The 25,447-nt window shown below is 40.1% G+C and overlaps 2 protein-coding genes across 5 annotated transcripts in view; one reads left to right on the forward strand and one right to left on the reverse strand.

Annotated features, from left to right (window-relative positions):
- Positions 1-10,284, forward strand: part of LRCH3 (leucine rich repeats and calponin homology domain containing 3) — a 73,389-nt gene extending 63,105 nt beyond the window's left edge. The window contains exons 19-21 of one of the 3 annotated variants that reach the window (XM_069974575.1): positions 3,443-3,580; positions 3,662-3,739; positions 4,956-6,638. In XM_069974575.1, the coding sequence (XP_069830676.1) occupies positions 3,443-3,580; positions 3,662-3,739; positions 4,956-5,162 (423 nt within the window). In that variant the 3' untranslated portion in view covers positions 5,163-6,638. Of the gene's footprint in view, positions 1-3,442; positions 3,581-3,661; positions 3,740-4,955; positions 6,639-8,947 lie in introns of those variants that run through there. The other 2 variants (XM_069974576.1, XM_069974577.1) reach the window with 2 other exon arrangements.
- A 6,001-nt stretch (positions 10,285-16,285) lies between these two features.
- The window catches only part of IQCG (IQ motif containing G), a 32,624-nt gene continuing 23,462 nt past the window's right edge, over positions 16,286-25,447 (reverse strand). For both annotated transcript variants that reach the window (XM_069974583.1, XM_069974581.1), the window contains exons 2-10: positions 25,180-25,332; positions 23,643-23,890; positions 23,419-23,547; positions 22,680-22,761; positions 21,208-21,369; positions 20,262-20,336; positions 18,812-18,943; positions 17,995-18,096; positions 16,286-16,500 (exon numbers count right to left, since the gene is read on the reverse strand). In XM_069974583.1, the coding sequence (XP_069830684.1) occupies positions 16,372-16,500; positions 17,995-18,096; positions 18,812-18,943; positions 20,262-20,336; positions 21,208-21,369; positions 22,680-22,761; positions 23,419-23,547; positions 23,643-23,890; positions 25,180-25,293 (1,173 nt within the window). In that variant the 5' untranslated portion in view covers positions 25,294-25,332 and the 3' untranslated portion in view covers positions 16,286-16,371. The remainder of the gene's footprint in view (positions 16,501-17,994; positions 18,097-18,811; positions 18,944-20,261; positions 20,337-21,207; positions 21,370-22,679; positions 22,762-23,418; positions 23,548-23,642; positions 23,891-25,179; positions 25,333-25,447) is intronic.

Consider the following 25,447-nt stretch of genomic DNA (forward strand, 5'->3'; position numbering starts at 1 on the left):
CTGAGGGAAGTGGTACTGTGCAGTATATATATATATATATATATATATATATACAGACACTGAGGGAAGTGGTACTGTGCAGTCTATATATACAGACACTGAGGGAAGTGGTACTGTGCAGTCTATACATACAGACACTGAGGGAAGTGGTACTGTGCAGTGTATATACATACAGACACTGAGGGAAGTGGTACTGTGCAGTGTATATACATACAGACACTGAGGGAAGTGGTACTGTGCAGTGTATATACATACAGACACTGAGGGAAGTGGTACTGTGCAGTGTATTACATACAGACACTGAGGGAAGTGGTACTGTGCAGTCTATATATATATATATACAGACACTGAGGGAAGTGGCACTGTGCAGTCTATACATACAGACACTGAGGGAAGTGGTACTGTGCAGTGTATATACATACAGACACTGAGGGAAGTGGTACTTTGCAGTGTATATACATACAGACACTGAGGGAAGTAGTACTGTGCAGTGTATATACATACAGACACTGAGGGAAGTGGTACTACTGTGCAGTGTATATATATATACAGACACTGAGGGAAGTGGTACTGTGCAGTCTATATATATGTATATATATATACAGACACTGAGGGAAGTGGTACTGTGCAGTCTATATATATATATATATATATACAGACACTGAGGGAAGTGGTACTGTGCAGTCTATATATACAGACACTGAGGGAAGTGGTACTGTGCAGTCTATACATACAGACACTGAGGGAAGTGGTACTGTGCAGTGTATATACATACAGACACTGAGGGAAGTGGTACTGTGCAGTGTATATACATACAGACACTGAGGGAAGTGGTACTGTGCAGTGTATATACATACAGACACTGAGGGAAGTGGTACTGTGCAGTGTATTACATACAGACACTGAGGGAAGTGGTACTGTGCAGTCTATATATATATATATATATATATATATATATATACAGACACTGAGGGAAGTGGCACTGTGCAGTCTATACATACAGACACTGAGGGAAGTGGTACTGTGCAGTGTATATACATACAGACACTGAGGGAAGTGGTACTGTGCAGTGTATATACATACAGACACTGAGGGAAGTGGTACTGTGCAGTGTATATACATACAGACACTGAGGGAAGTAGTACTGTGCAGTGTATATACATACAGACACTGAGGGAAGTGGTACTACTGTGCAGTGTATATATATATACAGACACTGAGGGAAGTGGCACTGTGCAGTCTATTACACATACAGACACTGAGGGAAGTGGTACTGTGCAGTGTACACATACAGACACTGAGGGAAGTGGTACTGTGCAGTCTATACATACAGACACTGAGGGAAGTGGTACTGTGCAGTCTATACATACAGATACTGAGGGAAGTGGTACTGTGCAGTGTATACATACAGACACTGAGGGAAGTGGTACTGTGCAGTCTATACATCCCCCCCCCACGCACTGACTACCGCACCTGGCCGCCATCACAATAAACACACTACCCAGGCCGCGTTCCCCCCCCACACACATTACTGGCCGGCCGCCACCCCTGCCGCCCCTCCGGTTATACTCACCCAGTCACCAACAATCTAAGTATGGTGCCGCTGGGGTGAACTTGAGGATCCGCCGGGTGAGGAGAGGCGGGAGAGAGGCGCTGGATGAGTGTGGCGCCTCTGCGGCCGTCCGTCCAATGAATGAGGGACGTGCTAGATGACGTCACTGGAGAAGCGTGTCCCCAGCGTGCGGAGACACGCTTCGGTGCAGCGTGCGGAGACACGCTTCGGTGCAGCGTGCGGAAGGCGGTCACTGTCCTTAAAGAGACAGTGCGCCGCCGCCGGGGCCAGTCGCAAATGGCGCCCAGATTAATAAATCTGGGCGCCATTTGCAAGATGTCAGTCACATTGGCGACCAGTTTGGTCGCCATCTGGAGCCCTGTATTCTGTACACATGTATGTCTATATCTATTTACTTATTTATTACTATAATATCTATTTAACTTTCATATTTATAATATTAATTTATAATAACTTTTTTTTTATATATTTTTTGTTTCATTATTTATACTAATATTTATTTTCCAACTTTTTATCTACTTTTATCTATTTTTCTATTTTACCATAGTATGGATTAACACTGTGTGTATAAATTCACATAATAATTTTCTAAACACTATTTTACAATATAGATGCTTGACAAGGGTATAATTTTGGTACTTATTGTAGGCCTAATACAGACTGTGCGATTGCTGTGTTATGCATAGTGAGGTGTAAGGCTTTGAATTGACAAGCAGCTAGGTTAATAAGCAGTCCATGCCGGCGCGTGCGGTGCTATTTTGTCAGCACTTGCTCGGTATCAATAAAGCTGAACCATATACGTCATTGCCCACATCATCGAAGGGCGGTATCGCTATCACGCGCATGCGCAGTGGATTTTTGGAGACGCCGCGGCCATGTTTGAGGCACAGACCGAGATCCACACTTAGTAGGAGGCACAGTCATTTACTTGCGGATTTGGTAACTAATTCTCATTAATTACAAGTGCTATATGTATGTGTAGTAAGTCCTTGTATTGGTACCCTTGAGAAAGTCTCGTGACAGAGACGGAACGCGTGGAGTTTCTTGGACCCCGACATGGACTCTCCCCCCCTGGTGATATTTGATTTACTTATTAGGCTCTCATATTTTGCTTTATTCTTTTGTTATTATCCTTTGTCTTGTGTCCATAGAGTTTAGTCATTCATACAGACATTATTGTTTATACTTTGACATTATTACATTTGTTTTTTTGATTGTGAGTCTATACCATTAGCCATAGGGGGGATTCACTATATTTTCACATGTTGGTTTGTCCTGGTTCCATGTTTATTTTACATGGGCCTCTTGTATGTTGTGGTTTTAATTGATTTTATCATGTATGTCTTGCACTTTGTAGTTTTTGTGTACTAATAAAATCTGTATCATTTTTTCATTTTCACATACAGTTTATTTCATCATTTTCTCTGGGGATGTGCCACCCCTGTATGTGTGACATGGCTTTCTCTTTGTTTGTTGATCTATATGGTTTTCTTCATGTCATATTGGGTTGAGCACCCCACTTTACTGATATAGTAGTGCCTTGTCCTCCATTTGTGTTTTTTACACCTGCATAGTGTGAATAGGTGTATTGGATGTGCGGGACATTTTTGTTTGTCTGTGTTAAATGTACAGTTGCAGTCATAATATCATGTGACCTGCCGTGAAAAGCCATGTAACCTAATTTTCCAGTAAGATATGAGATTTATAACATAAAGGGATTTTTTTTTCATTGATTTCTAGATCATTTTTCCCAGTTAGTAAATCTTTTCAAAATGTTTGTTTTATATTGCAGGATGAATACATTAGGATTATGTTATGTTTGAAATATCTGTGTGTTTTTGGTTGTAAATATCTTTTCTGTTCTTCTAGAATATTGAGTCACGGTTAAAGGTATCACTTCCCAGTGACTTGGGAGCAGCTCTCACCGATGGCGTGGTCTTGTGTCATTTAGCCAACCATGTTCGGCCAAGATCTGTGCCGAGTATACATGTTCCCTCACCTGCTGTTGTAAGTATTGTGTAGTATAGTAAACGGCAAGGAGAAATAGAAATGTTTTCTCCAGTAATACTCAATGTCTGTCTTTAATAGCCAAAGCTCAAAATGGCTAAGTGCAGGAGAAATGTGGAAAATTTCCTTGAAGCCTGTAGAAAAATTGGTGTTCCACAGGTAAGAAAACGCTTCTGATATGTCCATTCTATCACACTAGGGAGAGAACACAATATGAAATTCACTTTTTATGGTTATACTATGTTTTGAGTTACTGGTTTCTTGCTGCAATTCTTTTTCTTTTAGCTGCTTTGTCATTTTCCTATGACAAGCATAGTATGTCAAGCATAGCTAAAGGTTTAAGAACAAGAAGAGATAACTGTATGTCATATTTTGGATCAAATTTGCACACCTCGCTATACAGTTACAGAATAGGAATAGTGAGGGAACTGGGGCATTATGAAGAAAAAAAAAGTATGAGACTCAATTTAAAACTGCATACCAGTGTGCTTAGGTATACCTTCCAACTGTTATAGAAAAATAAGTATTTTTAACATCTGAGACACCAGTGTTCTTTCTCCCTGTTACAGGGAGTCATCAAAGGTTTTCTTCTGTGGCTTCTGCCTTCCCTGCCGACTTTGACTAATAGATCTCTCCCTATACCCAAACAGGAAGAGATCTATCAATCAAGTCTGGTTGGGTGGGGACAAACCTTGTCATTCAGGCCACATATAAGTGATAACAGGTTTACTTTAAAGGGAATCTGTCACTAGGTTTATTTCACCTTAAATGAGGGGAGCATAGACTAGTGACAGAAATGCTGAACAGATCGGTGTATTACTTACATCATTGTGTTCAGCCATTCTCCTAATATGCAGGAGAAAAGGATTCTAGCCACACCCCCTCCCCCCGTCCTCCAGCTGCTGATTGACATGTGACTGTCTATAATAGATAGAGAACTACCAATCAGCAGCTGGTGGGTGGAGTTTTCTGCACATAAAGGAGAGGACTACTTATTGTCCATGTCATTCAGGAGGAGATCTTTAGATGAGCTGCACAGAACAATGTAAGTGATACATCATTCTGTTCAGCGACTCTGTCACTAGTTTTTGTGACCCTTAGAGCCATAAACCTTCTAACAGTCTCTCTTTAAAGGTGAGAAGGATATTTTTCAGGCTTCTACTGTGTCTTACAATATCACACCACTCCCCGCTAACATTAGTGTTTTCATAAACCAGATCTTTATGGAGAACTAAAAACATGACCTGCTTTATTATGTTTTCTTCCCTCCCATTGTCTTGTTTCTTGTCGGCAGGCAATTGTCTAACTGCATGATGATGTTTGCATGACTGACTCTGCTTTCTGTTTTTCCCTTCCTGCTCACCCCCTCGGACAGGACAAAGTTTGTCTCCCTTCAGACATTCTTCAGCTAAACCTCTGCAGCGTTATGGGGACTCTGGAATGTCTCCTCTCCTATGGAGAAGGCTCCCAAGCACCTGCTCTTTCCTTCCACCTCCTGGGCTTTGGGGTTTTCTACTGCACCCTTATGCTTCTCCTCTTCATGCTCTATCGCTGGTTTCTTACCTTCTGGACCCAGGCATGAAGAGGCAGGGGGATCAGGTCACTAACTGTTGATGGGGTGGGTGTTTTCTTGATCCTGCAACTATGGGTTCTTCTGCAGACCCCTGAAGCACAACGTCAGTGTTAACCCTTTACTGTGAACCGTATTCCAGGGCCAATGAACACGATTACCCACGGATGCAAATATTATAACCGCCATGTCTTTGGGCAAAGCTGCACAGCCATTATGTAGCCAATGCTTCATGCCTATAAGAAATAATGACTTCAGTGTTACCAATGAGTAGCCACACTGCGTGGTTAAATGCTGCGCGAGGCATTCGTAAACTTTTACAATAGGAGAAAGGAACACTCTTCACCTCCTAAACAAAAAGGGCAGATGGACGGAAGGTCTTTGGGTTCAGTAGCTGGCTGCACCCTTCTTGTGCCTTCACGCCAATGTTGCCAGAAGTTGTTTTCCAAGCTTGATAAAAAATTTTTTTAAAAGTTGCGTTTCCAGAACACTTGGGATTATTCTATACCAAAGGTTTTCTTGTCTAAAACTAACATAAAGGGCTGAATTTTATTAGTACATCTGTTTCAACTTATTTTAGCACATTATGGGAGCACTATATCCAACGGTCAGTGCTTACAAAAATTCTCCATTTATAATGGAAAGGCACTCTATAAGGGCAGTTCTAGTGGACCAAACCGACCCATTTATTACAAGGCCAACCATTCATTTGAATGACTGACTGTAATGCTCCCTTTCCATACAAAGGGTGGCAACAGACGATCTTCTATGTACAAAGGGTTTGTTTTCTATTTATTTTTTATTATTGAGAAGACCTTTTAAGGATGTTTGAGCACTTTTAGGTTCAGTTTTATCGGGATAATTTATTACATGGCCCTGCTCCTAAATGTAAGCTATACATTTTTTTTTTAGGGTCTAGGAACGATCCAATGGAGAGTACAGATTTCCTTTGATGCTTTTTTTTTTTTTAATAATCAGGTGTAGCTCAGGTAGGATTTTCACCTGTCTGATCGAGTGTTCCTCTCAAGAGAATAAGCTAAATGGATCGATAGGGAAAATGTGTTCTGGCTACTTTTAGAGCATACTCTACTTTAGTTTAGAAAAAGCTTATGTTCCTAGTTCTCAGTTTACCTTACGGAGGCAATAAGCGCTAGGGTAGTCGACTATGGTATTACCTAAAAAATGCAACACTCTGCATGTTACCAGACTGTATTGCTTTTGCTGGGGCATGCCAGATGCCTTAAAGGAGAAGTCCGGCCACAGGAATTTTTTTTCGAAAATGGCAGGTCACAGGGAGAACCTAAACAATGCTAACTCCTCTCTCCTCGTGCATCTTCAGCCCTGGATTGCCATAAGGCTCAGGGAAATCCTGCAGAGCAGACATTACAAACCAATGGATGGACAGCCTGCTGAGCCAGTCAGTGACCAGGACGGGACACCGCTGCGGTCACTTATTGGCTGAGCGTGCAGTCTATCAGCCGGGACAGGTATTTTCCCCCGAGTCGTGACGTCATGGCGGTGGTGGCGGCGCATCACAGGCACGAGGAGAGGTGAGCAATCCTTGATTGATATTTTTTGCCCCTGCCAGCTGTCAGAATTTTGCTGTTGCTGGACTTCTTCTTTAGTAGGCATCTTTCATAATAAAGCCAAAGCTGCACCGATCCGGATTTCACTTAGTTTGTCAACATGTATATGTGTGATACGTATATTAACAACTAATGCTTGTTTCTCTTAAACACTTGGCTGTTTATGTATACGTTAAAGCAATAGAGACTTCTCATGAAATACCTTATGCTCCAATTGACTGGAAGATAGTGTCCTGAAGTGTAGGCCAAATATTGCCAGGCCTTATGCATCACACTCTACCTCACCAGAGGACTGATGTCAAGCACAGTGTTGCTATATTTTATGCAACTGTCCAAATGTTTTCCCTTGTAAATAGATAACTATATAGCAGCATAAAAATATTCTTAAAAACAAGGCAAGTATAATGAAGGGCAGGTTTATATACAGATTCAACCATTCTAGAACTATTTGCATCATGTAATCGACTAATTGTTGCCTTCATAACTAAAGTAAAGCTAGGTTCACATTATTGTTGAGCCTTCCAAGAGACCTATATGCCGGCAGTTAGTCAATGCTGACATATGAGCATGGACAGGTACGGGTCCTATTGACTTTAATGGGCGACTATTTAGGTAATTTTCGGAGCCACATACTGGTTTTGTCTTGGACTCAAAACTTCAGCATTTCATGCTTTTGAGTCCAGGACAAAATGTGTGCAGTATACACAACTGAAAATTACCCGGACATAGTCACTAGCTAAGTATGTCAAGTCCATTAAAGTCAATAAGGCCTGTGCCTCCTACAAGTCTGCATCCGCATCTAGGAAGGCACAGCTTTAATGCGAACAAGTGTTCGATGTGACAAGTTAAATGTGTTGTCCAGCATGTATTTTATTAGTTTTTTTTTTTAATTAGGTCACTTTTATTTTTTAGGAACATTAGGCTTTGCAATAGAATGTTTATTAGTAGATGCTCTCCCTCCTGCCTTACAGCACTTGCTGAACCCAACATTGCTGCATGTCAGGCTGTTTTCTGCTCTCGGGGCCGGGCCTGGGCATTGTACAGACTTGAGCCTCACTGCAATGTTTACATACAGCAGCATTCAGTTTGGAGGGGAAGAAAGCCATTTTTTAAATAAATGTTAAAAACTAAATTAATTCAGGAGAACCAGTTAAAAAAATGTGTCCTATAATGAACTACACAAGAGACCCTGTCTGACAACAGTCTAACACTGCTCAGTGTTCAAAAGCTATATTATAATAATTGTATTGCGGGTCAAATTTAAAGGGATACTGTCAAAGTTACTAATGGCATCATGTCCCACTCCTGAGACCTGGTGTGATCCACAGATACAGGCAGTGTGTGGCCGTGTGCTGTACACCCTGCTGGCGGGGAGGTCCGACTCCAATGGAGTGAACAAGTCAGATTTGACAGCCAGAAGGTAGAAAGGGCCCCCTCTGCTGTATCTGGATCACAGTGGGTGTCAGGAGTGAGATCTTGTGTGGTCAGTAACTTTTGACATGTAAAAGGTTGAGAAGGTGCAGAATTGTAGCATGTAAATACAGATTATTTTGATTGTAGTTAATAACATTTGGATTGTCTCTGGAGTAATAGATTAGGCAGTAGGTTCCTACTATAATGGCCTATTGAGATGTATTGTAATAATGACTGATGGCTGCAACAGAGACAGACTGAGAGGCTCATGTGCCTTATATAACCACATTGAAGCTGCAAAAGACCTGAGGCTTAGGCTGGGGCTACGCTGTTTTTTTTTTTTTTTTGCTTCAGAGATTTGCAGCCCCAGCTTTCGCCACAAGCTTAATGCATGGTATTGTAGACTGTTAGAAACAAGTTGGAATGCAGAACCCTGATGTATAACGGTTTCTACTGCAGCTCCCTATCAATTGCACTTTGTTTTTTGCTGAATTTTGTAAATAAACTTTTGCTACTGACCTGTACGCTCTTTCCTGTATTTCCTGCCTTCTCTTTTCTGGTTTGCCGTAGTGTCACTTTCTTTTATCTTTCCATACATTATATGTACTCATCCCTCATGTATAGCCAATATCCTATCACATTAGTTGGTAGACGTCTGCTAAATGGTAGCCATGATTTTGCCACTATTGGCCATTACTGTTATTTTTATAATTTTTGTTTGTTTTTGTTTTATTTCCCTTTTTATTTTGTTTTTCTTCTCCTCCCCTCATCCCCCTTTCCCATTCCTCTCATGTCCAGGATCGTCTTTGTCTGCCTCCGCACATCCTCGAAGAGACCGGATTAGTGGAAGTAGCAGGAACAGTGCAGGCCTTGCTGGATCTTGCACCACCAAAACCGCTTTCCCCCACTAGTGTGTGAATGTCACCTTATCCACAGGCTCCTCATTCTGCGTGCCCGTTCTGCATCCTTCTTTTCACTAAAGAAGCCTGCAGATCACCAGGAACTTTACACTCACATTTTGTTCACAAAAGGTTTTAATTGAGGTTTAAAATCCTTTTTTAGTATACACATGACGATCAATATTCAAAGCACTTTCTAAAGAAAAAAAAGAGAAAATGGTTGATATCATGCCCAACAAATGAAGGGGCTTTAAAGACAATAAGAAGTGCAATACTCAATGCTATGTACAAGACTGTCGCCAGCGGCTCCAGAGGGAAAGATCTGCAAAGGAACAAGTTATTTATTGTATTTTCCTTGTTCCCACCTATGGTGAGGTCCTTTTTATTGTTCATCCCAGTGGAAGGAAGTCTGCAGTGTGTTTGAGGAGTTCCCTAAACAGCGTACAATGACAATCTAATGCGGACATTCTCCACCGAGTATTTGTCATTATAAAATCCTGGGAATATCAAGCTAAGAAAGTAAAGCGGCCTCATGCACTTCTATGGAGACCTGGAACACGAAGATAACTGACCGTTGTAAATAACCGAAAGCCGCCGTGCACAAAACGTTTCTCTGGTTTCATTGGCCGAAGTTGAATATAAAATACAACAAATGTACTGACTCCTTTAGTTATACGGACATATTGATCTGAGGTTCTTGGAATTTAAATTTCTTGACTGTTTTTATTTTGTTTTATTTTAATTTATGCTTTTATTTATTTTGGTTTTATTTTATATTTTTTTTTAAGCTTTGAGAATTCCAGTCTTTTTTTGTTATAATGAACAAAATTAAAGGAAAGGGACTTGTGTAGCCAATAGCAGGCATTAGGAGTCAGGTATTCTAATGTAACAGGTTGCATAACCGGTTATTACATGCTTTTGGGTGCTTGGGGGGGGGGGGGACACGTCACAGGAGACTGGTGCAATTTTTTTTAGAACACATGCAATGCAAAAAAAATAAAAAATGACTTGGAGCCATAGGATCTCCCCATTCACAACAAGTATACAAAGATTGGTTATCAGCTGGACTGGCCAACCCTGGCCAATCACATTTGGTCATGAAAGTTACAATTCAACGTTCTGACACTGAGCTTACCCTGTTTATGACCCCAAGAACTCTGACAGGTAATCTGAATGTTAGGTTAACATGACCTTGTCATGAAAAAAAAAAATCACTAGTTCCAGTAATATCCCCTCATATACGCAAGATTCAAATCACTGTTTCTCCTATTATTCAGTACAAAACGAGTTATTTTTCTTTATCTAGCACAGGGATGGGGAACCTTTGGCCCTCCAGCTGTTGCAAAACTACAACTCATATCATGCCTGGACAGCCAAAGCCACGCTTTGGCTGTCCAGGCATGATTGGAATTGTAGTTTTGCAACAGCTGGAGGGTTAAAGGTTTCCCTATCCCTGATCTAGCACCTGGCTTTTATGTACTTGTGTACCACCACTGTTTATATAGTGTATTTTGCCCTGAAATGATTATAGCAATAGTATAAGGTGTTTTGGGGGCATGCAGTTGGATAGCAGAGCAGTTCAGGTGAATCATCAGTAACAGCAGTAAAATCCTTGGTTGATTCCAGGTTAAAATCTCAACATATATAAAGTTCTGTGGTTAAATCCATGGCAGAAAGGTTATGTCTGAGAAGCCAACATTAAACAGAGAATTATTATAGAGGACCTGTCGCCAACTCAAAAGAAGGTAAAAAATTTTTTTCATTAAAAGGGTTATCCAGCGCTACAAAAACATGGCCACTTTCTTCCAGAGACAGCACCGCTCTTGTCTCCAGTTTGGGTGCAGGTTTTGTATTTCAGGTCCATTGAAGTTATTGGAACTTAATTGCAAACCGCACCTGACCTGGAGACAAGAGCGGTGCTGTCCCTGAAAGAAAGTGGCCATGTTTTTGTAGCGCTGGATAACCCCATTAAATAACTTGGGGTATTCCTGTTTGTTAATATGCCACCTTGTCCCTGAGATATGTGGATTTGTATTTTGGCAATTTAGGGAATGGTCAAATGGGCGTGAACCTAATTTTCCTAATGGGTATAAATATAATTTGATGTGTGTGATTATATGGGTAGAGGGTTTTTATTAGGCATGCACGGCTCTCAATGTAACAGTTACACCCCCTGAATATATATACACGTATATCATCTAAAATCGCTCCCAGTGTTGAAATTAAGTTCACGTCTAAATTGTCAGACTATAAATATACAAATCTTGGGAACGGAAGGGCGTATCGTAATACAGTAAAAAGGTGTGTAATCTGGGCACTGTAAGGGGGCAATCACATGTTCCATAAAAAAGCACAATGCTATAGAACGGAGCTCCAAACTCCGTACTGTAGCACAACGCCCGTATTTACAGATTGTGCAGGGTCCCTTTAGTGTTAAATGATAGTAAAATCATATTTTTCTGTTACATTGGCTACATGTTATCTTTAATTCTATAATGCTTAGTAGTTAAAGCCGTTTAAAGTTTTTTTTTTTTTTTTTTTACTGCTATGGGTTACTTTTCTGTATGGTCAGTAAATATGGCCTTTGTTTGGCCTTTTATATCCTGTTTGGAGCCCTAAAGCCACCATACACTTTCACTAGACTGTGGCTGAACAAGCGGTCGTCAGTTATGTTACCTGTCCACCCTCCATTCTCCCCATAGACAGGAACGTTCAGTGTGGCTGAATGTACCTGTGTTTTCTAAGGGGAGGGGAAAGCCGCAGTGAGAGTGCTCTCACTTTGGCTTATCTCTCTCTCTCTCTGAACAACCCCCATGTTCGGCCGATATAAGTCTAAGGGTACTATTACACAAAGCGATTTTTTTGACGATAAACGAACTGAAGAGACCGCTATGGCGAACAACCTGAAATCATTCACCCAATTACACGCAACGATGATCGTTACTTATGATCGTTATTGCATTCGTCCTGTCGTTGCCATTGCATTTGCCGCTACTGCAAACGACGTCTTATTACATGCAAATGATCAACTATAAAAACAGGTCCAAATTCTAATTCGTTTTCTCGTTGGTCGTTTTAATCGTTGTCTGCTATTACACTAAACGATTATCATTCAAATCCGAACGATTTTTCGAACGATAATCCGTTCCGTGTAATACCACCCTTAGGCCACCTTTACAGAAGATATGCATTTTGATTTTGTATATCATCCCAGATAATCCCTTGCTTGTAATTTTAGAATACACACCTGAAATCACTTTCTGATATCCGTGTAGTTTTATTACTTATGTATGATAGACAGTTTCTTCCTAAAACGGTTAACTGGTATTTTAATGTACATGTTATTTTACCGTAACTTTTTTTTCATGCAGATCAAATACAAGCAGTTCTACTTGTAAATCCCATCCCCTATCCCACTGCAATTATTGCCCGACAAAAATGTTTAAGCCTTGTAAATGATTTTCAAATACAGATCCTCTCGTCTGCAAATTTTACTATATTAATATGCTAAATATGTTGGTATAATAGGTATATTTGTAAAACAGATAAATTCTATTGAATGTGTTGATGTAATATATTTTTGTGAAATTTGGCAAATGTATTTCCACTCTAAGGGTGCGTTCACACCTACAGGATCTGCAGCAGATTTGATGCTGTGTTCAGTTATTTAAATGAAATCTGCTGCAGAAAATCAGCTGCAGATCCTGTAGGTGTGAACGCACCATAAAACATTTTATAAAAGTACAAAATCCACAATTTTGAAGGTTAAGTAAAGTGTGTGTTTTGTGGATTTTGTGACTGATGGCCATCTTGAATTTCCTTACCTGCTGCAGTGATTTTTGGGGGTTTGGCTGTCCCGGCATGATGGGAATTGTAGTTTTGCAACAGCTGGAGGGCTGAAGGATCCCCATGCCTGGTTTATTGCTTTGGCTGCAGATGCAGCCCTACAAAAAGTCAGTATACTCAGACCTATGTAATACTTTGGACAGTACATCTGCCAATGTAGGTTCCAAACCTGGTGTTGGCATACAAATACTGATCCAAATTACTGACCCATATACTGCCATGTTAACATGTCCTTAAAACATACAATTACAGGGGTTGAATGAAAGTAGAATTTCCTCTACAGTGCCGTTCTTTTCAATGGGTTCGGGTTAGTATTTCAGCTCAGCCCCATTACACAAAAAATGTAACGCCCAGACCAGGCAGGGTTCCCCAGCTCTTTACGTAGTCTCCCCCTCTCTCCACTGACTAATAGAGTGGAAGACCCCCATAAACAGACTGAATACCCAGTGGGGTGTTTAAGGTCTTTTTGCTCAACGGACAACCTCTTTTAAAGGGGTTATCCAGCACTACAAAAACATGGCCACTTTCTTCCACTCTTGTCTCCAATTTGGCTCCATTCACTTCAATGGAACTAATTTGAAAAACCTTCACCCAAACAGGAGATAAGAGAGGTGCTTTCTCTAGAAGAAAGTGGCCATGTTTTTGTAGCGCTTAATACCCCCATTTGATCAAAGCCATTATACCTTTGTACATTTAAAAATGTAACAATGTATTTTATATGCATATAATAAATAGGGACATAAAAAAAAAAATTGACATTCTGATATCCTGTAGATAAGAAATAAAATTACCTTTGCTACCGCACTCTGTAATAACTGAAGTGTATAATGTACACTTGACAATCCCATATTTATAAAAAAAAAAAAATAATAATGCAGCAGAATAGTGGTGCATTCTAAAAATGTATGTTTATAAGAAATGCTATACAGAACCTGTTCATAGAAGCATAGAAGATTGTTCACATAGCTGAGAGATTATTCCAGCATCTGCTCCAGATATTAAGTGGAATGTAATGTGAACAGCGCCTTAAGAAAAGTTCCTTTTTCAAACCTTATTGTCAGTTCACACATTGGAATGTGGTGCAGTTTTCGTAGCCAAGGGAATCGATCAAAAATTTTGACTAATAAAGCCCTTCAATTATCAAAATGAAAACCAGATCTGTTGTACAGTCTTTACAGAGTTTGTTAACACATAATTCAAATTACGGCTATGTTCACACACCATTTTTTGGGGGGAAAATACGGCCATATTTTGATTATTACAGCCATGAATAAAGAGCATGATCATTATTCACGGCCATATTTAGAATATTATCATTATTTATGGCCGTATTTTTGCCTATAAAACCCCCCATCCTAGTATTGATTTCCATACTAATGGCTCATGAGAGGGCCCCACAAACAATCTCTGGATTGTTTGTGCGGCTCATCACGTATATCATATATATCATATATATTGACTACCCTTGAAGGCATTTACTGCAACGGACTTATCCTGGCTGGTAAAACTGCAGTTATGCAGCTAACCTACATCTTTTCTGTGGTTCCTATTGTCTTATGTGGTATAGAACTGATGGACGACCCACTCACCAAGCTTTTAATTGACACTTGCAGTAGATTGGTATAGAATATGTACAGATGGACAAGGTAGGAAGAGGAATTAAAACTTTGTAAACTTTAAAAAGTTCACAAGGTTTAATAATTGTTAAAATTTTGTAAATACATTCCATATTTTTAAGATAGTTAAAAGTATATATTTGTGTCTGTACATCTAGTAGTTTCTCCTCAATTGTCTAATGTTGCCGTTCTTCATCTGATAAAGTGTGATACATGTGGTAAACTGAATAAAAATGTACCATTTCAAATATACTGTTTGCAGTTTCTTTGTTGTTATAGTGATAAAACATCATCAGTATAAGTTTTTGTTTCGGGTAGATGGGTCCTATTAAATTTACCTGAAAGAACATCTTTCTTAAGCGGGTGTGGGTGGTTACACAGTAAAAAAAAAATGCTAAATTGTATTAATTGAGGTGCAAGGAATCTGTGCCAAGTTTGGCCTATACCCCAAGCTACTACCTGGCATAGATAACTGCTATTATGCCAATTTCTGGTGTAATTTACATTAAGGCTGGATTCACACATTCACAACAGTGAATTTCTCTACTGTAGTGTTTCCCCGCACGACATGGTGTATGAATATGCCGGCCATGAAGAAATGCTCCAGTACCGGGATTCACCATCCGTGTTTTAGAGTGAACACGGAACGTTTGAATTAAGCCTAAATGTTTTAGGTCATGCCCCTCCTATCACACTGTACTGTACAGAGGAGCAGGGCTGGCATCAGCACCCGGCTTGCCATGGCCAATAGCACTTCTAGGGGCCCCCACCAGTGGCGGATTATGTAAGTGGTTTAGGTGGCTAACGGGGGCCCACTGCCGTCTGAACCACCGATATCTGATCTCACAGCAGCTGCACCTTACTACTATAAGGGGGCAAAGAGGATTCCTCTACTGTATTAGAAAGACGCCTAAAATGTTTGTAAGTTACATTCTGCAAGTTGTGGCCAGGAGACGTCTTCATGATGGCCTGAACCAGATGGAAAAGAAAAGGAAAAGTGAGCAACTCTGGTCAAAGACTTCCCCTTTGAGTCACTGAATGTAACTGTACTGTAATTACTTATATAATGTGTAGAGCCTGTGAATCATTACTGTCTACCTCTAATGGGGTCAGTTTTTGGAGGGATACTGATATTTGTACAGTAGATGTTGGTTTTAATGTTACCACATGATTTGCTCCACAAAGGGGCCTGCTGAGGCTCTGTCGCCCAAGGGCCCACAAAAACCTGGAGCCGACTCTGCAGAGGAGATACTAGACAGCCAATTCATGCACTTCAGTTTATACTGGAGCTTCATCAGTAAAATTGCCACTTTTATTGGTCAATCATGTAGTTAATCAGATGTTCACAGATCCAGACTGTCTTTAGGATTGTATGTTGTCTGGTCTCAAGTTACATTGGTCTAGAAAGGACTACTGTATGCTGAAAATATTGTAACCTGAGGCCATTGTAAGTTGAGGTATGACTGTAGTATAACCCTATAAGGGCCCTATTCCACAGGACGATTATCTTTTGCATAATCGTTAACGATAAACGATCCAAACGACCGCTATTGCGTAAGACCAACATCTTATGCAATGTGAACGAGCAACGATAAAAATAGGTCCAAGTCTTATTAAACGATCAACGATGTCTCGTTTGGTCGTTAATTGCTATTCAAACAAACGATTATCGTTTAGCGACAAACGATTTAACGATAATCTGAACGATAATCGTCCCGTGGAATAGGGCCCTAACTCTAAACAAAAAATAAACCTCTACACTTGAATTTATTTGAACCTTCTGGTTTTAATTCAAAAGTGAGTGAACAAAACTTTGACCTTATACCAGCACAAGAGTAAATGCATATTCATCCCCTTGGTATCACTTCTTCTTTTTACCTCCCTTTTTTGCTTTACCCTTTTTGCCTGTATCTTTCCCTTTCTTGCCTTTTGTTTTAGCGTATGCTCCCAGGTTTTTCCGCACCATCATTCCTCTCCACCAGGCTTGTATCTGAAAAGGCAATTATGTAGAATATTATTATGTGCATGTTTACAGCAGTATGTATGCTGTATGGGAGCAAAAGGTGAAGCGATAACACATTTGGAAAGTCTTCTGACCCATTTATTTTTTCAAACCTTATGTAGCTTTGTGCTAGAATGAAGAAAAAAAAAAGAAGAAAAAAAAATCAATTTTTCCCCATCATTCTGCACTCTATACCCTATAATGACCAGAGTGAGGTGAAAGCGTAATATTAGAAATATTTTCAATAAATTAGCAAAAGAAAAACTAAAATACAGTGGTACCTTGGTTTAAGAGTAACTTGGTTTAAGAGCGTTTTGCAAGAAGAGCTCACAGTTTTTCAAAATTGTGACTTGGTTTAAGAGCATTGCTTTGGTTTAAGAGCTCCTGGTATTGGGTGGGAGCGTAAGTGGGGAAGGGGCATGGCCTGCATAGCGGTGTCTGCAGCACAGTACTCTGACCAAGGAAGTCTCTCTCACCTTCCAATTTATAGCAGATCCACTTCGGGCTGGGGCTTGCATCAGGGGACAGGACTGTGGGGGTAATCTCTTTATAGCTTTAAACCTTCTCTCCCCGGACAGAGTGCTGCTATACTGTGTCCACATCTGCCCTGCTCATTCCTTCATGCTCCCTGCAGTCTCTATCAGTCCTTGTGTTTCCCATCCTCTCCATTCCTGCTATAATGTGCTTGCACTCACACTCAGCTATACACACTGCTGCTATAATGTGCTTGCACTCACACTCAGCTATACACACTGCTGCTATAATGTGCTTGCACTCACACTCAGCTATACACACTGCTGCTATAATGTGCTTGCACTCACACTCAGCTATACACACTGCTGCGATAATGATTATAAAATGATTTTTGGGGTGTGGAACCAATTGTCTACATTTCAATGCTTTCTTATGGGAAAATTTGCTTTGGTATAAGAGTGGATTTGGATTACAAGAACGAATTATGCTCGTAATCCAAGGCACCACTTTATTCCATTGACAGGTAGTTGTCAATGGAATTAGAATGGCAATGATTACAGCTTTCAGTTGTCTTGGGTGTGATGCCACAAGGTTTGCACACCTGGATTTGGAACGTTCTAACGATCTTCAAGCACTGACTGAGGACATTAGTGGAAAGCCATTTCCACGTGTCTCCAGATATGTTTAGCTTTACAGGTAACCTGGCAAGCCAGAACCGACCCCACCCGGGATACAACACGGGATAGTTAACCTTTTCTCACAGTCCTTTTGTGTAAAGATTGCTGCCGTGCTCATTATGAAAATAAGCGGAGATGAGTCTGATGTCCATAGGAAATGCAGCAATGCCCATGCGCTATGCAGCGAGTATAGAAGCACTCAGTTTAGCGCTTACCGCTACTTCTTGTTGTGACTGGTGGTGATCTCAGTACTAGGGCCCCAACTGATCAAAACGTTCGGAAAGTTTTTCCCTCATGACTGTAATATTTGAAAGCGTTCTGAATAGTTTACCTTAATTGTACTTGCTAGTTCCATCTTTTCTTGTTTCTTCTTCTGCTGGGCTTTCTCCTTTTCTAAACGATCTTCAGTTATCACAGTCTCATATTCTTCATACTACAGTAAAAAGTGAGGGGGAAAAAAAAAAACTGTTGTACAATCTCAATAAAAATACATATAATTAGATCCAGCACATAGATTACAACAAACCAGGAGAACAACCAACCACTTAAAATAGAGAAAGTGACATTTATGGTCTGTCTAGTTCTGCCTTCTGTCAAGCAGTGAAGAAGAATACATAGGGTAGAAAACCATAGAAGTAAATCACCTATACTCTACATCAGGAGTAGGGATCCTTGGCCCTCCAGCTGTTGCAAAACTACAACTCCCATCATGCCTGGACAGCCAAAGCTAAAGCACCTACTGTCCAGGCATGATGGGAGTTGTAGTTTTGCAACAGCGGGAGATCCAAGGTTCCCTACCCTTGCTCTACATATATTCTCCAATGGTATGTTCATGAAATAACACTTTCAAAAGTGGTTGTGTGATGCTAGTACAGCGATGAGGTTAATTTTTTTTTTTATCACAGCCTGGAAATAAAGGTCTCATGCACTGTATCATATAGTTGTACAGTCGCTTTATAGAAAGTCTTCTGCTACTGTAAGATTATATATGAATGCATTCTCTGAATAGGGAATAACAAGGGGTGCTATAATATAAGTGTAATAGTAGTCTAGCAGAGAACTGTAATCATGAGACAAGTAGTTTGATGGTAAACCATACTGAAATATACATGTACACTATCTATTATCACATGGATGACTATTCTTACCTGCTTAGTTAGTTCACTGAGCAGTAAAAGGTCATTGGTTCTAGAAGTTTTTAGAGAGTTCAGTTCAGCCTGCTTCTCTTCGGTGTCTTTGTCATACTTCTCCATCCAGAACTCCAGCTTCTCTTCCAGCTCCTGATGATTCCAATGAAAATACACTTGTTCATGCAGGCAATAAAGTATATGGTGTGCCAAATGTACAAAAAAAGCATAAAGACCCATAGGCTGAAGTCATATCAGGAGAGGTGATCAGTTGGGGTCTAATTCCTGGCACCCTCACCCTCAGTTTTATGAAGGTAACTTGGCTTCTTACACTGTTCAGTGGGCATTCTGGATACCAGACCACCATCTGTAATGGACTATCGAAGGGGGAAGGGGCAAGGAGGTGTTACAGCCCTCAATGAGGCACTTTGAATCGGAATAAAAGCATTTTTAATTTGATGGAAGCACAGACAGATAAATGAAAGGTACCATGTGTATCTGCCCTAACTATTACATCACAGTGTCAGAGGTTTGGAAGAAAATTGCAGCTGACAGATTTGATTTAAAGTGTCTCTGTTACAAAAAAACTTTTGACATGTCATAGACGCGTCAGAAAAAAGCAGCAAGTCGGTAGCACTCCTATGCCTCTGTTCACACTGTAGGTTGCATGAGGCTAAAGTACAAACAAAAAGCAAAAAGTGCAACAGCAAGCTATAGATGCAAGTGCTTATTGTACATACTTCCCCCGGCGTACAAATGAAAAAAACCCTGCTCTATAGGTATAAAAAAATGAGGATCATAGCAAACTATTTGATCAAACAGAGTGTACCATGTCACCACATTAAGGTGGTGCACTCCACCCATGTCCTATAGGTGCTATAGAGATTATTTGGCTCCTATCTGCCCAGCTGTAGGCTTATTGTCAGCCCAGGAGGGGCCATTGCTAGTGTGAGAATGCTAGAGTAGGGATCATGTCTCTGAGGTCACCTTAACGTGGTGACACTCTGTTTGATCAAATGGTTTGCTAAGATTCTCATTTTTTAATATCTATAGAGCAGGTTTTTATCGTGTGTACATCGGGGGGGGAGTATGTATGGTAAGCGATTGCATCTGTAGGTTGCTGTTGCACTTCTTGCATGTCAGAGACAAGTCAAAAGTTTTCATTGGTCCGGGTCTGAGTGTTCAAACCCGTACCAAGCGGGAAGAGGAACTCGCTGCAGCCCGCCATCTCCCCACTCTGAGTTAGCAAAAAAAAAAGACTCAGGCTCCATTATAAGTCCAAATCTTTTTTTCCTAACTCAGAGTGGGGAGAGAATACGCTAAAGCGCAGACCTCTCTATTGGTGTGGGGGTGAACACTCAGACCTGGACCAATCAAAACTTTTGTCATGTGTCTATGACATGTCAAAAGTTTTTTGTAACAACAGTGACACTTTAAGTACCCAGGGTAAAACATAGGTTGCTTTGCTTACCTGTTGATGCTGTCTTAGGAAGTTTTCAATCTCAACGTGGACTCTTATCTCCTCATCCATCTTTTCTTTAATTTTCTGTAAAAAAAAAAAAAAAAAAAAGGTTTGAATGTCGTAGCCCAGTCCTTTTACACATGCAAATAAATCACTTACAGCAGTCGTTCATCAAAACACTTTTTCTTTCAAATCAACTGGTGCTTAAAGTGCCATAAATCTGCAATTTACATATATAAAAAAAAATCTCAAGTCTTCCAGTACTTATCGGCTGCTGTATGTCCTCCAGAAAGTGGTATTCTCTCCAGTCTGACTCAGAGTTCTCTGCTGCCACCTCTGTCCATGTCAGGAACTGTCCAAAGCAGTAGCAAATTCCCATTAAAAACGTCTCTTGCTCTTCAGACTGCAGTAGCACCACCCCTAGTGTACCAAAACCATATTGTATCCTGAAAACTTTGCCGAAGATCAAGGCTTTGTTCTCACACCTGTAGTGCAGCCCGCACTAAGAATGTGCATCTGTAGTGCTCCATGATTCCCGGACCACTATATTGCCACTTCATTAGCATAGCGATCCGTGACGCAAAATGCGGTCCACATTACAGCAGGTCCTATTTTTTGTGGCACGGATCGCGTGAACGGGGTGATTGAATAACATTGATCCTATGGTCTGTCCGTGATTGCATGCCTGCAATTGCAGACAGAACAACAGATGTGTGAATGTAGCCTAAGGTAAGAGACTTACCTTCATCCTCAGCACCATGTGGCCTATAGGGACATATCGGCAGGTTATAATATTCTTTTTAGTTTCCCTTTAAGTTTTGTGGGACCACATTTTCTGCTGCTTTCTTTATTCCTAGATTTTGTCGGAAATTTTATGTTCATGTTCTTATATTACCTAGTGTCCTAATATTACCTAATAAAGCTTTATTATAAAAGTTTTTCCTACAATACACACCTGGAGCTCCATCTGCAGGTCAGATTCTGCTATGTTGCACTTTTTCTGCGTCTGGGACACTTGAAGTTCGGTGTCCTTCTTCACATATTTGTTTTCCATGCTGGTTTTAGCTTTCATCTCCTGCAGTTGGTCCTTTAGATGTGCAATCAGTTCTGTGCGACTCTGAGAAGAAATAAAACCTTAATATTTGTAAAAGGCATTTCTTTGTTTACGCATCTGTTTACGCAATACTCAACCAAATTTACAGCCCCATAGGTGTCCAAGTGTTACACTTAAAATTCAAACAGTTAAAAACATATACAATACACACATCTATCTATCTATCTAAGGCCTCATCCACACATCAGTATTTCTGTAGATACCAGAAAAACACAAAAATGCGGGAAAAATAGTTTTATGAGACATTTTTACAGCTCTAAAATGCACATTTTATGGAAAAATTAAGTCTGTCATTGCCAAGTATAAGTAGTGTCGCACAAAATAAGGGGTCATGTGGGTCTGTAGTTGAAAAAATGCGAGCGATATGACCTTTTAAATACGAGAAAAGAAAAATGAACGTGCAAAAATTGAAAAATTGGCACTTAAAGGGTTAAAGTGTCGCTGTTACAACTTTAAAAATCTAAATCAACAGTAGATGTGATATAATGCATGTTTGCAATTTACATTATTTTTTTTTTGTTTTGTTATCATGCTATAAGACAAAGCCATACTTACTTATATCCAGGTCCAGTCTCCTGAAGCTTTTTAGTCTCCTGCTGGCTTAAAAAAAGAGACTAAACAATGGAAGTCCAGTGTTTCTTAGGAAATCTGTGCTCACAGAGAAGGCAATTCAGGAGACTGGACCTGGATACAAGTGAGTATAGCTGTTATATACCAGCCTTCAGGAGACTGGACCTGGATACAGTAAGTATAGCTGTTATATAGTAGCCTTCAGAAGCCTGGACCTAGATACAGTAAGTATAGCTGTTATATAGCTGCCTTCAAGAGACTGGGCCTGGATACAGTAAATATAGCTGTTATATAGCTGCCTTCATGAGCCTGGACCTGGATACAGTAAGTATAGCTGTTATATAGCTACCTTCAGGAGACTGGACCTGGATACAGTAAGTATAGCTGTTATATAGCAGCCTTCAGGAGCCTGGACCTGGATATTAGCAAGTATAGTTGTTATATAGCAGCCGTCAGGAGACTGGACCTGGATATTAGTAAGTATAGTTATATAGCTGCCTTCAAGTAAGTATAGCTTTGTTTTACAGAATGATGACTAAAAAATGAATGTAAATTGCAAATATGCTTTATTTCCCATCCCCTGTAAGAGTGACACTTTAATCTCTTATGTAACAGACTTTACTTCAGTTTAGTAATTTAGCACATTACTGTTTATTGGGGACATGTTTATTTACTTGTTTTGATGGTTTGCTAGTGATGTTGGTAAATTCTTTGATTGTAAAATAAGACATGCTTCATACTACCTGCAACTCCACTTTTTTCTCTTGTTTTACATCTTGTAATTGCTTCTGCAACAATTTGATCTTCTTTCTTCCCTGCTGTTCTCTGTGGAGCAATTGTAATGTTATGCGTACTGGCCTTAATTCTGACATATTGTTTTAAAATTGGGAAATAGTCTCATCATTCAATAACATACAGTGTATATAAAACAAGCTTCACCTCTGTTAAAATTACATGTAAAAAAAAGTTTTCAGTAATCTTCTGTTTTAGTGTTTGTTTTTATACTTTCAGGCTGTCTTTGTATTGCCCACAATATCTGTGCTGTTTTGTAATTTATAGGCAAGCAAAGGCATAAGTTCAGATAGCAAAACTTCACTGGAATAGTTACAGACTAGGCACCTAGACATGTCTGGACGCTGCCTGCAGAGGCTGTAAAATCTGCTTGTAAAGATTCTTCAAGTACTCTATGGGTACTATTACACAAAGCGATTTTCCGACGATTAACAATAAACAATAAAAATCGTTCACCCAATTACATGGAACGATGGTCATCACTTATGATCGTTCTTGCGGTTGACTTGTCGTCGCTACTGCGAACAACGTCTTAGTCCATGCGAACGATTTGCAAACGATCAACGGTAAAAATAGGTCCAAATTCTATCAAATCGTTGTCTGCTATTACAATAAACGATTTTTCGAATGATAACCGTCCCGTGTAATAGGGCCTTAAGTGTTCCACCACACAGATGTCTATACCCCCACCTTTCTATTGCATTGTAGAAGTTTGCCTTTTTCTCCTTCTCTATTCCCACCGCTTGCTGAAGGCTCTGAAATGATCCGGATATTTCCAGCTCCATTAACATATCTGCAATGACGTCTGCTGCAAATTGCCTATAAGACAAAGAAAAAGAAAGCTACCGCACAACATATCTGCATTACTATCACAACTACTGATACAAATGGAGCAGTGGAAAGCTGGCCTGTACCTGTCTGCCTGGACTTTCTTTAGGTTGTCAGAAGTTAACGGGTTTTGTCTCACGGCCTTTGTGAATTGTACATTGCTCGTCTTAAGCTTCTCCCCCGTTTCATGTACTTGTTCCTTCAGATCCTGCAGCTTGCTTGCCAGGGGGGGCTGTGATAACTGGATGTCCGCACGGGTCCCCATGAGTTTTTCAAAGTTTCCTTCTATTTGTCTCTGAGTCTTCAAGATTTTACCAATTTCATTTCTAAAAATCTAAGATAAGAAATAGAATCGCGTTTAAGGCTGGGTTCACACTACGTTTTTGAAGAAAAGAAAAAAAACGGATGAAACAAAACATATGCCTTTGTGTGCATCCGTTTTAATGCGTTTTTCCATTGACTTCCATTATAAAAAAAAACAAAAAAACAATCAAAACGGATCCGTTTTTTTTTTCAACGGACACAAAAATGAAGTTGACCACGTCTTTGTGTATGTAAAAAAAAAAAAGATCCATTTTGATCCTTTTTTTTTTTTTATAATGGAAGTCAATGGAAAAACGGTTAAAAACGGATGCAAACAAAGGCATCAGTTTTTTTCATCTGTTTTTTACCTTTTTTTGTGTGCAAAAAAACAGATAAAAAAACTGATTGCAAAAACGTAGTGTGAACCCAGCTTAAGCTATTGTGGCTGATTCTCTTTATACAACCAACCGTGTTATGGAGCTGTTATTAACCTCTTTTTCATCTTCGCCTTTCAAGACTACTATATAGCAGGAGAAAACCTAGCGCTGCTTAGTATATACGTACGCTCCTACACTGCAGATCACAATGGATATGGTGGAGCATCATCTTTGATGGGACTGATCTGGGCGACCAGAGATGGCGCTCTGCTGTGTAATAACAGTTTCCACAATGCAAACGGAGTGTAGAGCGACAGCGGCACTCACTTTCAGGTCGTTTACTGATGTGACAATCACCGAAACTTAAGCAGCTATACAGAGTGTCAGCAAGTGTATTTCACTATGGAAAAGTGGACTACACTTACTGACACTCTGTATACCTGCTGAAGTTTCAAAGAAACTACAAAGTTGCAGATAAAGCCAGTCAGGGACTGTCTCAGAGAACACAGATTTTTTTTTTTTTCAGCAGAAAGCAGCAGCTGAGAACTGGGGGAAGGAGACTGAATAGATAATAACAGGTATGGAAGGAATTCTTAGTCTCACCATGGGCCGCAACATTTCAAAAGTTATGTTTTAGTGGAGTACCCCTTTAACCCACTTTTCAGTGTTGGTAGGTACTGACAACGGTATATAAGGCCACCCCACAAAACCTGCCATTTTTTTTAGCTACTCTGACTCATCCAGTTCAATGGAAAAGGCAGAGGAGATTTTGTAAAGGTGTGATGAATTGGATATAACCTATCATTAGTTTATGTGGTTTGTATATTCTTCCCAACTAATATAAACCACCCCCAGGTAAGGGCAGCATTTGTGGGATGATTTGCTCCAGTAATTGTTCTGCCATCCATGTCCGTTCTCTGTTATTCTTCCAGCGCCTACTCACATTATTCCGTCCTTGGTAGGAGACCGGCATGATATAACCCAGGACAGAAAACTGATCCAAGCTGTCCTCCAGCACTGTGCACACCCGCAAGACTTCCATCATCGGCAATGACATCCTAGACGTCTCTGGGACTGTCCTCAATATTTATGGGACCTGTACAAGGAGCCGAAAACAGATGAAAAAAAAGATATAAAGCATAATTGTCAATAATACATATATATTATTATTGACAGTTCCTGACATGGACAGAGGTGGCAGCAGAGAGCAC

Source organism: Dendropsophus ebraccatus, chromosome 6, assembly GCF_027789765.1.
Source record: "Dendropsophus ebraccatus isolate aDenEbr1 chromosome 6, aDenEbr1.pat, whole genome shotgun sequence".
Classification (NCBI taxonomy): Eukaryota; Metazoa; Chordata; class Amphibia; order Anura; family Hylidae; genus Dendropsophus; species Dendropsophus ebraccatus.